The sequence below is a fragment of the Nyctereutes procyonoides genome, unplaced genomic scaffold (genome assembly GCF_905146905.1).
Source record: "Nyctereutes procyonoides isolate TBG_1078 unplaced genomic scaffold, NYPRO_anot_genome, whole genome shotgun sequence".
Taxonomy (NCBI): domain Eukaryota; kingdom Metazoa; phylum Chordata; class Mammalia; order Carnivora; family Canidae; genus Nyctereutes; species Nyctereutes procyonoides.
Window position 1 is genome coordinate 6,407,064 of NW_026575021.1, and position 16,214 is coordinate 6,423,277.

A 16,214-nucleotide genomic window follows, 5' to 3' on the forward strand; every position below is an offset into this window, starting at 1 on the left:
AATCTTAAAAAGAAATAGATGAAATAAACAGTCATCTGCCTTATCTTTAAAAAAAATTCAGGTGAAGAAAGCTTATCTTTGTATAAAAACAAAATGCCAAGTTTTTAAAAATCAAATCCTCCAAGTGTTCCTATTCTAGTGTATCAGGCTCCTAAAAAAGAAGTCTTTCCTGTATCTAAATGCCATTAATTCATATTTCCATAATCGTCTGATACTGATTACTTTTCTCATTGCTCTATCTTGATATTTCTTTCCTTACAGTGTTAAATAAATCTACTTAAGGAAGAACACCTAGATTTTTACTTGAAAAGAGGTAGTTTATTAAAATATTTTAATATAAATCTCATGTCATTGAAAAACTACAAATGCTTTGAATGCTTAATGTTCACTTTAATTTTGTTGATGAAAATTTAAATCCCCCAAATATATTATTTTACCAATATTTTTAAAGTTCAAAATCTAAACATAGGCTCTTAATCAATTAACATTATCTTTGTATATGTCACGCATTAAGAAAATAGGAAATGGCTTATTTTTTATTTGACAGCAGAAACCTTTGGCTTCAAACCTGTAATTCAACACTCCCTGGTGACATTTAGATCAAGAACTGCACAGTGGGCCTGGGCTTGGTCACTGCATATCTGCAGCCAGGTGTGCAATCAAGTCTTTGGCATCTTGCATGACAGAAGGGATTTCTGAGCCATTTTCAGTCACTTGGGTTCCAAACAAGAACATCTTCCTGTCATTTCCCACCTCAGACAATGCCAAAGCTTCATGGATATCTGTAATACGATAGGCTGCTTCAAGATCCTTCACCCAGAATAGAAAAGGATAGGACAAAGCTGGTTATTTTGCAATCCTTTTGGATAGATATATTTATTACTCTCATTTATTGCTCTCAATGATCCCACCTCCATTTTAATGTGGAGGATACTGTGACCCCATTATTATAACTCCAGTGGTCATCTGAATATAAAAATTTTAATCAGAATTATACCAGCAATGGGGCACCTGGCTGGCTTAGTTGGTAGAGCATTGATCTTGGGGTTGTGAGTTTGAACCCCATATAGGGAATAGAACTTGGGGTTCTGAGTTTGAGCCCCATATAGGGTATAGAACTTACAAAAGAAAAAGAAAAAGGGCAGCAGAATTATACCAGGAGTTATGAGCTGTCATCAAAAAAGAATTTTTGGAATAAATTTAATCCATTCTAATACCTTAATTAGTTTTCTAAACACTGTAGTCAACCTGCTTCTATTTTCATTTTTCCATTTCTATATATCCAAAATCATATTCAGTAGGATTTTTTAAATGAAATATAGTTGACACACAATGTTACATTAGTTTTAGACATACAACATAATAATTTGACAACTCAATGTTATTCTATGCTCACCACAAGTGTAGTTACCATCTGTCACCATACAATGCTATTATAATACCAATGATTATATTCCCTGTGCTGTACCTTTCATCCTTGTGACTATTCATTCCATAACTGGAAGCCTGTATCTCCTATTCCCCTCTCACTCCTTTTTGCCCATTCCCTTACCACTCTCTTCTCTGGCAACCATCAATTTGTTCTCTATATTTATGGATCTATTTCTGCTTTTTGTTTGTTCTTTTGTTATCTACATTCCATTTATATATGGAATCAGATGGTATTTGTCTTTGTCTGACTCATTTCACTTAGCATAATACCCTCTAGGTCCACCCATGTTGTCACAAATGGTAAGATCTCATTCTTTTTTTTATGGTGAATAATATTCCAATATATGTAAATATACTACATCTTCTTTACCCAGTTTATCTGTTAATGGACTATTGGGTTGCTTCCACATCTTGGCTATTGTAAATAATGCTGCAATAAACACAGGGGTGCATATGCCTTTTGAATTGGTGTTTTAGTTTTGAGTAAATACTCTGTAGTGGAATAAGGATCACACACTATTTCTGTTTTTAATTTTGTGAGGACCCACCATACTGTTTTCCACAGTGCCTGTACCAATTTACTTTCCCACCAACAATGCACAAGTGTCCTGTTTTCACACCCTCACCAACACTTATTTCTTGTCTTTCTGATTCTAGCCATTTTGACAAGTGTGAGGTGACAGAGATCTCATTTTGGTTTCGATTTGCATTTTCCTGATGATTAGTGGTGTGTTGAGCATCTTTTTCATGTGTCTGTTGGCCATCTGTAAGCCTTCTTTGGAGAAATGTCTGGTCATGTCTTCTGCCTATTTTTAATTGGACTACTTGTTTTTTGAATGTTGAGTTGTGTAAGTTCCTTACGTATTTTGGATATTAAGTCCTTATCAAATATATATCATTGCCAGATATCTTTTCCCAATCAGTATTTACCTTTTTTTAAAAAAGATTTTATTTGAGGGATCCCTGGGTGGTGCAGCGGTTTGGCGCCTGCCTTTGGCCCAGGGCGCGATCCTGGAGACCCGGGATCGAATCCCACATCGGGCTCCCGGTGCATGGAGCCTGCTTCTCCCTCTGCCTGTGTCTCTGCCTCTCTCTCTCTCTGTGTGACTATCATAAATAAATAAATAAAACTTAAAAAAAGACTGCCAGTCTTTAAAAAAAAAAAAAGATTTTATTTGAGAGAGATAGTGAGAGAGATCATGAGCAGGGGGGTGGGGCAGAGAGAGAAGCAGACTCTCTGCTCAGCAGGGAACCCAACATGCAGCTCAATCCCAGGACCCCAGGATCATGATCTGAGCCAAAGGCAGATGCTTAACCAACTGAGCCACCAAGGCATCCCTTGCCTTTTGGTTTTGTTGATGGATTCCTTTGCTGTGCAGAAGCTTTTAATTTTTATGTAGTCCCAATAGTTTATTTTTGTCTTGTTTCCCTTGCCTCAGACATATCTAGAAAAATGTTTCTGGTGGTATCTGGCTGCAGTTGATACTGGTGTTCAAGGTGTTGGTCATCCCAATATATTGCCTAAGATCAGAATTCATTTACTCTTAGAGTCTACAGTGACTTTAAACAGTGTTAATGGATCCAGTAATATGTGGACAATGTCTGAAAGTAATAAATTCACTGGAGAGGAAGAAAATGAGGAGAATGCTGGATAAAAAGAGAGGTTCCTTGTAGTGATAAAAGCACATTAGGGATAGAGGGGTCTGGCTGGCTCAGTCATAGAGGATGCAACTCTTGACCACAGGGTCATGAGTTTGAGCCCCGCACTGGGTAGAATTTACTTAAAAAAAAAAAAAAGTAGGGATCCCTGGGTGGCGCAGTGGTTTGGCGCCTGCCTTTGGCCCAGGGCGTGATCCTGGAGACCGGGTATCGAGTCCCACATCGGGCTCCCTGCATGGAGCCTGCTTCTCCCTCTGCCTGGGTCTCTGCCCCCCTCTCTCTCTCTGTGTGACTATCATAAATAAATAAAGAAAAAAAATATTAAAAAAAAGTAAAAGTCAATGTGGTTTTTAAAAAAAGTACATCATGTATAAATAGTACATTTATCTCATATTTGCATATTGTGCATTTATAGAATAGAGGTCATCACTCCCAACAAGAGTAAAAACAGTAAGATGACTTTTAAAAGCTATAAATGAGACACCAAATGGCTCTGTTTAATTAATATGAGGAAGATAAGAGATACAAATCACAATAGAAGGCACTGATAGACTATTAAAAATGGAAAACTATACAGGTGAGAAAAAATGTGCAAAATGAGATCAGATGTAGGGAACTCAGAGACTTCATCAAAGGTAATAACATTCACATTATAGGGATCTTAGAAGAAGCACATAGTGGAGAGGACAAAAAAATTATTTAAAGAAATAATAGCTGAAGATTTCCCTAATTTAAGTCAGGAAACAGATAGCCAGATCTAGGAGGCACAGAGATCCCCCAACAAAATCAACCAAGAAACACAGTGATTAAAATGGCAAAAAGTAGTGATGCAGAATTTTAAAAGCAGCAAGAGAAAAGAAGACAGTTACATACAAAAGAAATCCCATAAGGCTATCCGCAGAAACTTTGCAGGCCAGAAGAGAATGGCAGGATATATTCAAAGGGCTGAAAGAAAAATATCTACAACCAAGAGTATTCTATCCAACAAAGCTATCATTCAGAATAGAGTCCTACAAGAAATGTTAAAGGGGATTCTTTGAGTGGAAAGTAAGTAAGAGTAAGATAAGCAGGAAGCACAAAAGCAATACAAATAAATAGATTTGTAAAAATCAGTCAAGGGACTCACAAAATAAAAGGATGTAAAGTATGACACCATATACCTAAACGTGGATCCATGGGGGAGAGGAGGAAAGAATGGTTTCAAAGTTAAGTAACCATCAATTTAATACAGACTGCTATGTGTAGATGCTATATACAAACCTAATTGTAACCACAAATCAAAAATCAGTAATAGATACTGCAAAGAAGGGGATCCCTGGGTGGCTCAGCGGTTTGGTGCCTGCCTTTGGCCCAGGGCACGATCCTGGGGTCCCAGGATTGAGTCCCGTGTCGGGCTCCCGGCATGGAGCTTGCTTCTCCCTCTGCCTGTGTCTCTGCCTCTCTCTATATATATGTCTATCATGAATAAATAAATAAAATAAAAAATAAAATCTTAGATACTGCAAAAAATACAGAGAAAGGAAAGGAAGTATATCACTAAAAAAAAAAAAAAAAAAGCCAGCAAACCACATGAGAATAAGAGATCAGAGAACTACAAAAACAACCACAAAACAAGTAACAAAATGGCAAAAAATACATACCTATCATTACTTTGAACATAAATGGACTATATGCTCTGATCAAAAGACACAGAGTGGCAGAATGGATTAAAAAACAAGACCCATGCACGCCTGAGTAGCTCAGTTAAGCGTCCAACTCTTGATTTTGGCTCAGGTCATGATCTCAGGGTTGAGAGAAGAAGCCCTGCATAGGGGTCCAGACTAGGCATGGAGCCTGCTTAAGATTCTTTCTCCCCCTGTGCCTCCTCCCTTCCCTTTCAAAAAAACAAAAATAAAAACAAAAAAACCCCAAAACCAAAAAAGCCTGAGACCCATATATATGCTGCCTATAAGAGATTCATTTTAGGAATGCCTGGCTGGCTCAGTCAGTAGAGCATGCAATCTTTGATCTCAAGGTTGAGTTCAAACTTCACACGGGGTGTAAGGTTTACTTAAAAAAAAAATAAAATTACCCTATGACTAGTAATCATGCTACTGGGTATTTTCCAAAAGAATAAGAAAACACTAATTCAAAGGGACACATGCACCTTTATGTTTATTGAAGCATTATTTACAGTTGTCCAACTATGGAAGCAACCCAAGTATCCATCAAAAATGGTTAAAGATGTGGTGTGTGTGTGCACGTGTACACACACACACATACACACAGTCAGAGAAAGACAAATACCATATGATTTCACTCCATGGAAAATTTAAGATACAAAAGAAAACAAACACAAAAAAAAAACAGAAAAAGAGACATACCAAAAAACAGACTCTTAATTATAAAGAACAAACAGTTACCAGATGGGAGGTGAGTGGGAAGGAATGGGTGAAATGGGTGAAGAGGATTAACAGTATACTTACCTTGACAAGCACTGAGTAATATATGGACCTACTGAATCACTATATTATATACATGAAAGTAATGTTAACTACACTGGAATTAAATAAAATTTTAAAAATGTGGTGTTTAAAAAAATAAATGAAAAGCTGTATATAAAGAAGAGAACCATAAGCAAAGTAAAATAATAGTCAACAAGTTGCTGAAGAAGACATTCGTAATGCATATAAACAACAAAGGATTATTTCTTTCGAAAGATAAAGACCTCTACAACTCAAATAAGAAAAAATAAACACTCTAAAGGAAATTTGGGAAAAGATATTGAAAGACAATTCACAGGGGCACCTGGGTGGCTCAGTCAGTTGAGCAATGACTCTTGATTTCTGCTCGGGTCATGCATGATCTTGTGGTTGTGGGATTGAGCCTGACGTCAGGCTCTGCACTGGACATGGAGCCTGCCTGAGATTCTCTCTCCCTCTCCCCTGCCCTTTCCTCCTCTCTCATGCTCTCCCTCTCGCTCTAAAAATAAGTAAATAAATAAAAGATAATTCACAGATGTGGAAATTAGTTTCAAAGAAAGAAATGAATTTGAAACTAATAACCAATGCACACCTGAAAAAAGGTTCCAGCTCACTAATAATTAAGGAAATACAAATTAGAATAATGGGATAAAATTTTAGCTCTATTAGATTGGCGAAAATGAAAAAGTTGGACAATATCAAGTATTGAGAAGGATGTGGAGCTGCAAAAATCTGTCATATTCTGTTGGTGGAAAAATAAATTGGTGCAATATCTTTGGGAAAGCAACTTAGTAAGATCTAGTAAAACTGAATATGTACAAATCCGAAAACCTAGCAATTCCTCTTTTAGATGTATGCACTAGAGAAATGTTAAGACACATCTACAAAGAGACACATACATGAAGGTTCACTGTAGCACTGTTTATGACAACAAACGATTGGAAATAACCCAAAATACCCAGCAAGAAAACATTAAAATTGTGGTATATTCATGCAATGGAATACTATACAGCTCACTTACATGTACCATGGTCTTTGTAGTTTTTGGTATTTAAAATGTTCCAGTTTAAAACAAAACAAAACAAAAGCTCCAGCCCTTATTTTAAATATAATCTGCTAGACTAGCTTCTATTCTGGACTGTACTATACACCCTCTTTTAAGTCATCATTTGTAATTACTTAATTTACAGCCATAAACATTCTCCCTTAGAAGTAGTGGAAGAATCAAGTTCCCTAATGATAGGCAATCTTAGCAACTGAAAGAGGGGCTTTAATATCACAATGTTATGGATGTTTTGTTTTTTTTTTACTTTTTTATTGTGGCAAAATACACATAACAAAATTTACCACCTTAACCATGATGAGTGTACGGTTCAGTATATTCACATTATATATGAGTGTATGGTTCAGTATAGTCACAGTATTGTGCAACCATCTACCTCCAGAAGTCTTCATCTTGCAAAACTGAAACTTTATACCAACAAAATAACTCCCATTTCTCCTTCCCCCATTTTTTTTTAGGATTTTATTTATTTATTCACAAGAGACACACACAGAGATAGAGAGAGCAGCAGAGACACAGGCAGAGGGAGAAGCAGGCTCCATGCAGGGAGCATGATGTGAAACTTGATCCTGCATCTCCAGGATCATGCCCTGGGCTGAAGGTGGCCCTAAACCGCTAAGCCACCTGGGCTGCCCTCCTTCCCCCAATCTAAGGCAACCATCACCAATATAAACTTTGTACCCATTAAACAATGACTCCTCCTTCTCCTCTCCTTCCATTCCCTGGTAACCTCTAATTTACTGTCTCTATGAATTTGACTACTCCAGGTACCTCATAAATGTAGAATCATACAATACTTGTTATTTCATTACTGGCTTATTTCACTTAGCATAATGTCCTCAAAGTTATCCATATTATAAGCATGTGTCAGAATGTCCTTTTTTTAAGGCTGAATGATATCCCATGGTATGTATATATCATGTTTTGTTTATCCATTCGTCCATGGAGGGACACTTGGGTTGCTTCTACCTTGTGGCTATCATGAATAATTCTGCTGTGAACATGGATGTAGGAGTATCAGTATGAGTTCCTGCTTTCAAATCTGTTGAGTATATACCCAGAAGTGGAATTGCTAGATCATATGGGAATTCTAATTTTAGTTTTTTAAGGAACTGCCATACCGTTTTCTAAAGTGGCTGCACCATTTTACATTCCCAATGACACTGTACAGGTTCCAATTTCTCCATGGTTGTTTAATATTTTTTATGTGTGTGAAATAAATTCAGGTCAGGTTAACTGATCTAAAACAAACTATTTCTTTACATATGGTAGACACTCAAATATTTTATTGAAATCAATTCAACCATCAGTAAATGTTTATTGAATTAAATTCAACATGTATTTGTTGAATTTCTACTATGCTGGTTCAGTATACCAGGTATTATAAGGGACACAAAGATGAATAATGGTCTTTATTCTCAGGGAGTTTATAATTCAGTAGATCTAACAAGTATAAACTAAACTGAATGTATTGCATATTGTTAAATATCTAGGTATTAGAAGTAGACATTTCTTTTATTAATAATAAAACTATTGAGTACAACTTATATTTGCACAGATTTTTACCTGTTTGTTTGCAAACACAACCAGAGGAAGGATTGGGTTTGTTCCAATTAATTGATGAAGGTGTTTCTTAGCTTCAGGCAATCTGTTGTGATCTGCTGAATCCACCACAAAGATCAGCAGCAATCCTCTGGACAGGTACATTTCCCAATAAGAACGGAAAGGTTCACTGCCACCAACTACAGAGAAGAGTAGAGAAAGAAGACACCAAAAACATTGTAGAAGCATCCACTGAGGAGGCAGGAAAGGCACTTTTAGATAACTTCCAAACACCGGACAGGTGTTCTGATAAAATACCACTGTGTTAGAGTGTATCCAATTCTGAGAATGACTGGAGACATGCCACTGGGGAAACTGGCTGGCGGAAATATCTACCCTCCACAAGTGGTGTAATCATTCTGGAACACAAAGGATCAGCATAAAGACACTAGACACTCACCTTCTGGTCTGTAACACACATTGGCCATGTGGACCACTATCTATCTATCCTATCCGTTAAGCTCAGAAAATGGGAGTAGGATACTAAAATAATTCAAGGTGGTGGGTTAAAACACATCTTTCTCTAAAATAAATTTGAAATGGACTGAATTCACTGGCCAGCCTCACTTGCACAATCGTTTTCCTTTGTCAAAATCCCAGAACTAATTTATCCTATTAACACTGCACTAAGAGTTAATATGATCCTGTAGGCATTAAGGAATACTTGCCTCAGAAAAAAAAGCCTTTAGGTTATTTCATTTTGCTGATTCTTCCCAGAAGAAACTTACCGGTAATGATAATAACATATACACAATGAACTGAGTTTTTATTTTTCTCCTAGACCAGAGGTTGGCAACCCATGGCCCACAGTCTAAATCTGGCCTGTTGCCTGTTTTTGTAGCCCATGGACAAAGAATGGATTTTTCATTTTTAAATGTTGGAGAGAAAAAAGAAAGAATAAATTCCATGGCACGTGAACATCATATTGCATTTGGATTTCAGTGTCTACAAAATAAAGTTTTATCAGAACACAGACATATGGACTTGTTCACATATTTTCTATGGCCACTTCCATATTACAACAGAGTTTAGTAGTTGCATAGAGACCATGTGGTCCCCAAAGCCTAAATCAGTGCTACCTAACCCTTTACAGAAAATTTTCAAGACCACTATTTTAGGAATTTAAACAAAACATTTAAAATACTACCAGGAAAGGGTCTTGATTTGCCTGTCCTTTGTTTCCTTTTTACAGAACTAGGCTAATTCCCTAAAAAGTATTTTGTGTTATTAACTTTTTAAAAGAATGTTGTATAATCTTCTAAGTCATATGGTTTTAACAGATTTAGTTTAAGGATGAATGAACGTTTGAGTTGTTCCTCATTTTTTGTGACACATGACATTTCACTCATATAGAGGTTTTTACCTTTTTGTTATTAACTTCTAACTTAACTATAATGTAGTCAAACAACATGGTTTGTATGATGCCCCTTCTCTAAAAAATTGAAGACTTGATGTATGGTCCACTAGGTGGTCGTTTTTGGTAAGTGTTCCATGAGTATTTGAGAACACATGTATTTTAGCTTTGGGATATAACTAAAATTGTCTAAGTGGGCAATCTTATATTGCCCACTGGGTGGAACTTGTTGCTTTTGTTCAGATTCTGTGTATCTTTGCTGATTTTTTTCCTCTTTGATTCTATTAATAATTGACAATATGTTGAAATCTCTCACTCCAATGGTAGATATGTGCATTTGTTTCCCCAAGCTGGATTCTTCCTTTCTTTTCATTCCTTCATTCCTTCCTTCTTTTCTTTTCACTTTTTATATTTTGAGACTATTTTCTTAGCTATTTGGTTAAAATTATTATTTATTCTACATCTTCTGAACAAATTAAAACCTCTATTCCTAATAATGTTGTTAGCTGAAAGATTTGCCTACACATTTACCAATTTATCTGCCCATATTTTCTTTTTTTAATTGGATGAAAGCAAGAATAAAAAGGTGATTGCAGTAATCTAAGTGAGAGATGGTATAGGTTTTAACTCAAATAGGTACAGTAGGTAAGAATATAATTAATGAATCCAAGATTTGTTTTAGAGGTAGAAAAATTCATAGTGTTTTGTTTGTATAGTGGAGGTGGGGGTGCAAAAGGAGAAATCAAGGGTGACTCATAGTTTTCTGGCTTGAGTAACATGATAGGTGAGGAGCCCTTTACTGACCAGTAGATTATAGGGAAAGGAACAGATATGGAGATAAATGAAGCATTTTGAGTATTTTAGGTCTGAGAGGCCAATTAGATACCCAGATGAAGATGTCAGCTGATATTTGGCTGGACAGATAAATTTGGGAGTCATTAGCATATTGATGGTATTTAAGGCCAATAAGGATCGATAAAATCATCCAAGGAGAGAGTGTAAAGAGAACAGAATCTAATGCAACTTTGGGGAAAAGCAGTATTTAGAAAGATGACAACTCCAGAATTACTTTAGTGTAGAGATGTCTGGGCTGCCCTCTGGTTACAAAAAGAGGTTTGGGGCTTATTTATAGAAATATGCTGTATTTACTTAGATTGAATGTTTATTGGTAGTAAGGGAAGAGGGAGGCTATTATAGGTGGGAGTGCTTATAGCCTTTCTTGCAGCTCCCTCTTATGCCAGCACTGTAAAAAGTAGGAAATAAGAATAGAGGGTTATTTCCTCCACACTGCGCTATTAAACTATATATGTATTCAAAAGTGTAGGGAAACCTGACCCAGTGTCACTTTTTCATAAGGGTGCAATGTTGCTAATAGTATTTCTGCGTTATGGTATAGCAAGATGAGCCCCTCTCCTGTTACTAATGAGAAGGAGGGCTTACTCTCCAGGAACTCCATTTGGCTATCTTCAGTGTTAATGCATACTGCGTTGAAACCTTGGGTGGGTGCCACACTGTGCTGGACTCTGTTTAAAGCTAGAGAGTGGAGAACACTGGTCTTTCCTGCTCCATCCAGGCCCAACACAAGGATCTGCTTATTCTTCTCCTGTGAAAACAAAAGGCAAATCAATAAACCTATGCAACCAGGGCCTTGTTTTCCTGGCTCCTGGCAGTGGGCTTGCCTGTGTTAGGACCCAATAATAATTTTGGAATTGTAAACCAGAGCAAAACTTCACAAAACCAGAGCAAAACTTCATGAGACATTTAACATGTCTAGGGGCACCTGGCTAGCTCAGTTAGTAGAGCATGGGACTCTTGCTTTTGGGGTCATGAGTTCAAGCCCCACATTGGGCATAGAGCTCACTTAAAAAAAACTTAATAGATCCAGTTTGTATTTTATAATCAACCATTAGTTATGTGGTATTAATCATACCACACCCCTCCATCCTCCAACGAGAGAGGTGATAATCAGTCAAACATATGCTTTATATATAGCCTATATATATATATCATAGGAGGTACCATAGATTACAGGATCAATTTTCAGACTTCACTTTGCTTTTTGAGTTTATATCCACTGGGGATTGCACCAGAATTTAGTTTTTTGTTTGGGATCTTGGGACCTCTAAGGTTCAAGTACTAACTATGCCATTCAGCATGTAAGCATCTAAGGTCTCATGTTATTGATCTGTTTTCTTTTGCCAATTAGATCACTAATTAGATTAAAAGATTTTAGGGCAAGATTCCCCTTGTATACTTTTTTAATATAAATATCATGATTAAATGAAAAGGGCTAAGGTTATAGAAATTGTTAAATCGGTTCCAATCACAAATGAACACTTATTTTAGAACCTGATGTTAAATCTGTTGAACTTGACATAAGCTTTAAAAAGAAGCATTCCATCAACATACTAGAATTAGAAATTTTTATGACAGGTGATTGAGAGACAAGAAAGCAAAAAAAAAAAAAAAAAGAGAGAGACAAGAAAGCTGGGCTGGTATGAAAAGTTCAGAGTGCTCAGAAAGGTGGCTTTTAGTGTGCAAAATTTAATATGAACAGTAACAAATGACCAACAAACAATACATTAGTCAGATTTGCCACAGGAATTAAATTCTACTGCCCAGGAACCTGGGTGGCTTAGTTGTTGAATGTCTGCCTTTGGCTCAGATTGTGATCCCAGAGTCCCTGTATCAAGTCCCACGTCGGGCTCCCCATGGGGAACCTGCTTCTCCCTCTGCCTATGTCTCTGCCTCTCTCTGTATCTCATGAATGAATAAATAAAATCTTTGAAAAAAGAATTCTACTTCCCAAACTGCCTATTGAAGATGTTTCTCATGCACAAAACACACAATTGTCTTCAGTGACATTGGTTTAGAAATAACAATAATCATTTACATTTATACTTGAACACTAAATGCTGACATGAGACTTAGACTGGGTTTCTGGCAAAAAGTGATTTTTTTTTTCACTGTCTCACATTTTCTTTTTTGAAAATAAGATCTGTGTGAAAGTAAGACGTTTGAAGGTCTGGTCTAATAGGGTCTTATATAGAGAACGTGATTTATTAAAACTGTCTCATGAATAACAGAATTAGAAAAAGTACATGTTTGTTTTTGGAGTTCTTAATGCCTCTTAAACCAAATGGTAGTTCTATAGTTATTTCCTATCTCCATCCCCATTTCCTCCCATCTGCATCTAGATGTTATAGTGTCCTTCTGCGAGTGTGATGGTGAGGAAGAGTGACTTAATGGACAGAGAATACTTCATAGAATGATTTAAAATTGCATGCTTTAAAGTAAAGGTGGGCCCAAGAAATGGCTGTAAGGTCCACACCTTGTGCCCTCCTTACTGTCTCCACCAATGGCTCCCTCAAGGCTACCCCAACATATTTCATCAACTCCAAGATGCACTCTTCCCTCTATTTTAACATCTCTGAAATGAGGATTTTACAATTCATGGTATGTCATTTTTGAGAGAGAGAAAGAGAGAGAGAGAGAGAGAGAGAGAGGGAGAGAGACAATGCACTTGTGAGAGCAAGGGTGGAGGGAGTGGCAGAGGGAGAGGGAGAGAGAATCTCAAGCAGACTCCCCTTGAGCTGGGAGCCCCAGGTGGACTTGATCTCAGAATCCTGAGATCATGACCCAAGCCAAAATTAAGTCAGATGCTTAACCAACTGAGCTACCCAAGTATGTCATAGTTTGATTGGCAGCATGTTTTTTTCTCAGTGGTGATAAAATAATGGTATCTGAGATCCTATGAAATATGAGTAAAAACCGTTCCTTACTCTTTCCAACCACATGGCTGTCCCTACTCTATCCTAGAAATTCCACAGTCACTGATGTTTGTCATTTTACTTAATTTTTTTAGCAACACGCAGGCTAAAATACATTTTCTCATGTTTATCATCTCTTAAGAAAAACTAGGATTATGGTTAAGCCAAAAGTCCTGACACAATTTGTGATTTTGAACACCAATGTTCCCTGTCAAAAGTCATTCTTTTAATGACACCTGGATCTATAATAATCTGTGTTTTATCAGAGATCAAATAGGAGTTAATAATTCAAATTGTTTAGAACCTGAAAGCAGCTGTGAGCTCAGGAACACCAGGAGCAAGAAGCCTATTAAGTTGATCCAAACAATGTCCGTTTTTTCCCTTTTTATCCTTCACCCCCTCAATTTTTTAACTCTGGTAAAATACACATAGTACAAAATTTACTATCTTACTCATTATTAAGCATACAATTCAGTGGTATTAGATACATTCACAACGCTGTGCAACCACCACCCCCATCCATCTCCCTAACTTTTCATCTTGTAAGAAACTCTGTAGTCACTAATTCCCCCCTTCTCCCCCACCCCCTCCCCACCCTCAGCCTCCAGCAACCACCAGTTCTACTCCACGCGATTCTGCCCGCTCTGGGCACCTCGTGTAAGTAGCACAATAGGTATCTTTTTGTGATCGCGGGGCCTGGTTTCCGAGACGTCTCCGCTGAAACCTTGCGGCCATTCCTCTGGGCGCTGCTGGTCCGAAAAACAGTGGAAGCAGTGACCCCGGAGGAGGTCCGGCCCCAAAACACAGCGCGCACGAACCCCGGAACCCTGCCGGTCGTGAGCCCGTGACCCGGGACGCAGTGTCGGGAAGGGGCTCAGACAGAGCGGGCGTGCGCCTCGGGCTGGGGGGGGGGTTCGGGGCGCCCGAGGGCGGCGGGGGGCGGGGTGAGGGGCAGGCGGGGGGCCGAGCTGGCCGAGCTGGCCGGGCACCGCCGCTGCCATCCTCCGGGGACACCGCTTCCCTCCCGCGCGGCCGGGGCGCCGGTCCCTTACCGGCGGCTCCAGCGGGGGCCTCGCCAAGGCGCCGTTGTCCTTCTCGGTCTCCTCTGTTGTCCCCTTAGGTTGCTCCTTCTCTTTCACCGTCTCCCGCCCTTTCCTCTTTTCCTCCCCTTTACCGTTACTTTTCTCCTCCTTCCCTTTCTCTCTCCCCTTTTCCTTTTCTTTTCCCTTCACTTTCTCCTTCTCCACCTCCTTCTTTTTCTCCTCCTTTCCTTTTTCCCGAATTTTCTCTTTCTCCGGCTCCTTCCCCTTCTTCTTCCCCTTCTCCATCCTTACCGCCCTAACCCCCTTCCCTCGAGGGCGCGCCCGCGCGCGGGAGACGGGCCCTGGGTCCCGGCAGGTGTGACCCCGCGGCGGACGCGGGCGGAGACGTAGGGCCCCGCGGCGTAGACAAGCCCGCGGTCACTACGCGGCGAGGCCCCTCCCAGGGCTGCCGCCGGGCATCTCCCGCCCGCTAGCGGGGGGCTGCGGCGCCGCAGGCTCTCCGAATGCGGGGCGGGGGCGGGGGCGGGGGCGGAGCTAGAGGAAGCGCGAACCCCGGGAATGGCGGGGGCAGCCGCCGGAAGGCGGGAGGGCCCCGCGGGGCTCACCTCCCGGGCACGGAAAAGCGCCCAAGGCGACACTTCCTCGGGAGGTCGCACTACGGCACGATCCCTGGGGTCGGTCGCGGTGTCTCAGGCCTTCGAGGCCGGCCCAGGCCCCGGCGGCTCCCCTCTCCCACATCATCCCAAAGCCGCCGGCCCACCTGCCTCCCACGGGAAGAGCCCTTGAGCCAAGGTCCAGGGCGTCCCAGAGGATTCCCCGCCTCTCCCGGCCAGTAGCGTTGGCTATCTTCCCGCCCTCCGTCTAGTGTTAACGCCATTAGGAGAGCCTAGAGGCTGTTATCCAGGAACCTTAAGGAAAGAGAAAACTGGAACGGTTGCCTTATCTTAAATTCCCGCTACATGTAGCTTAAGCAAAGATTACCTGGGGATTAAATCAGCAGTCGGCCCGCAACACGGATCCTAGTAATGCTGCGTATTAAAACTACAGCTAAACAAAATGGTCACCACCCAATGTTCTCAAGTCAGGTACCCACGGAGCTTTTCAAAGGTGGTGTAACACTTCTTTAACTGGTTAAGTGTATGGATGGTTCTTTTTATTATTTTGTTAAACTGCACTCAAGAATATATTTCACAATCTAACGAAATTATCTTAATGCAATAAACAGACTTTCCTCATCAGATCCACGGTTCAAATAGACTTTCGAGTGATCTAAGTTTTTAAGCTTAGCAGTTTACAAGCAGCCTTGAAAATGCTGTGCTTATACTAACTTAAAAATTGTTTACTCCTCAATTTGTTTATAGACACATATAAACATCACGAATTGTCAGTGAAGTTACAACTAATTTCTCTTAGTCCCATCAGATTAGTTTTGTAGCTCTGCAGGAGGGGCAAGAAGCAATTTTAGATATTCCGCCTAAAAAATTCTTAGGTCTACCAAGTAAGTCCCCAGTAAGATGCCAACACCCAAAACACCTTAATCCATACTCACTGCTAGAATATTTTATTTTAAAATGTACCACAGTGAATAGATGTATCCATATTGGCTTTTATAAATGTAACCCCCCCACACACACACATATATATACACAAAGTATATATGTCATTGATTAAAGATCTGTCCAAAAGAAATAGTTACTAGAAAATTAATGCAGATGTTTATACTTCATTTGACAATTATGACTTATTTAAACTGAGGTCTCAGTTACTTAGTAATGACTGGTAATAACAATGGCTAGCAATTACAATGACCAAATAGAGAAATGTATTTCA

At 39.4% G+C, this 16,214-nt stretch overlaps 1 protein-coding gene across 1 annotated transcript; it reads right to left on the reverse strand.

The window, feature by feature from the left end:
- Positions 1 to 389: 389 nt before the first annotated feature.
- Positions 390 to 14,824, reverse strand: ARL9 (ADP ribosylation factor like GTPase 9). The gene is made up of 4 exons (XM_055341438.1): positions 14,394 to 14,824; positions 11,012 to 11,174; positions 8,182 to 8,357; positions 390 to 810 (listed from the first exon to the last, which is right to left on the reverse strand). The coding sequence occupies exons 1-4, from the start codon at positions 14,667 to 14,669 to the stop codon at positions 631 to 633; spliced, it is 795 nt and encodes a 264-aa protein (XP_055197413.1). The 5' UTR covers positions 14,670 to 14,824; the 3' UTR covers positions 390 to 630.
- Between the last annotated feature and the right edge of the window lie 1,390 nt (positions 14,825 to 16,214).

Excerpts from the sequence above, each read along its gene's own strand:
- ARL9 (XM_055341438.1), bottom strand. The coding sequence starts at position 14,669 with ATGGAGAAGGGGAAGAAGAAGGGGAAGGAGCCGGAGAAAGAGAAAATT. Across the intron at positions 8,358-11,011 it reads CCAAATGGAGTTCCTGGAGA|TTGGTGGCAGTGAACCTTTC; the intron begins GTAAGCCCTCCT and ends TCTTCTCTGTAG. Across the intron at positions 811-8,181 it reads TTGTGTTTGCAAACAAACAG|GATCTTGAAGCAGCCTATCG; the intron begins GTAAAAATCTGT and ends TTCTGGGTGAAG.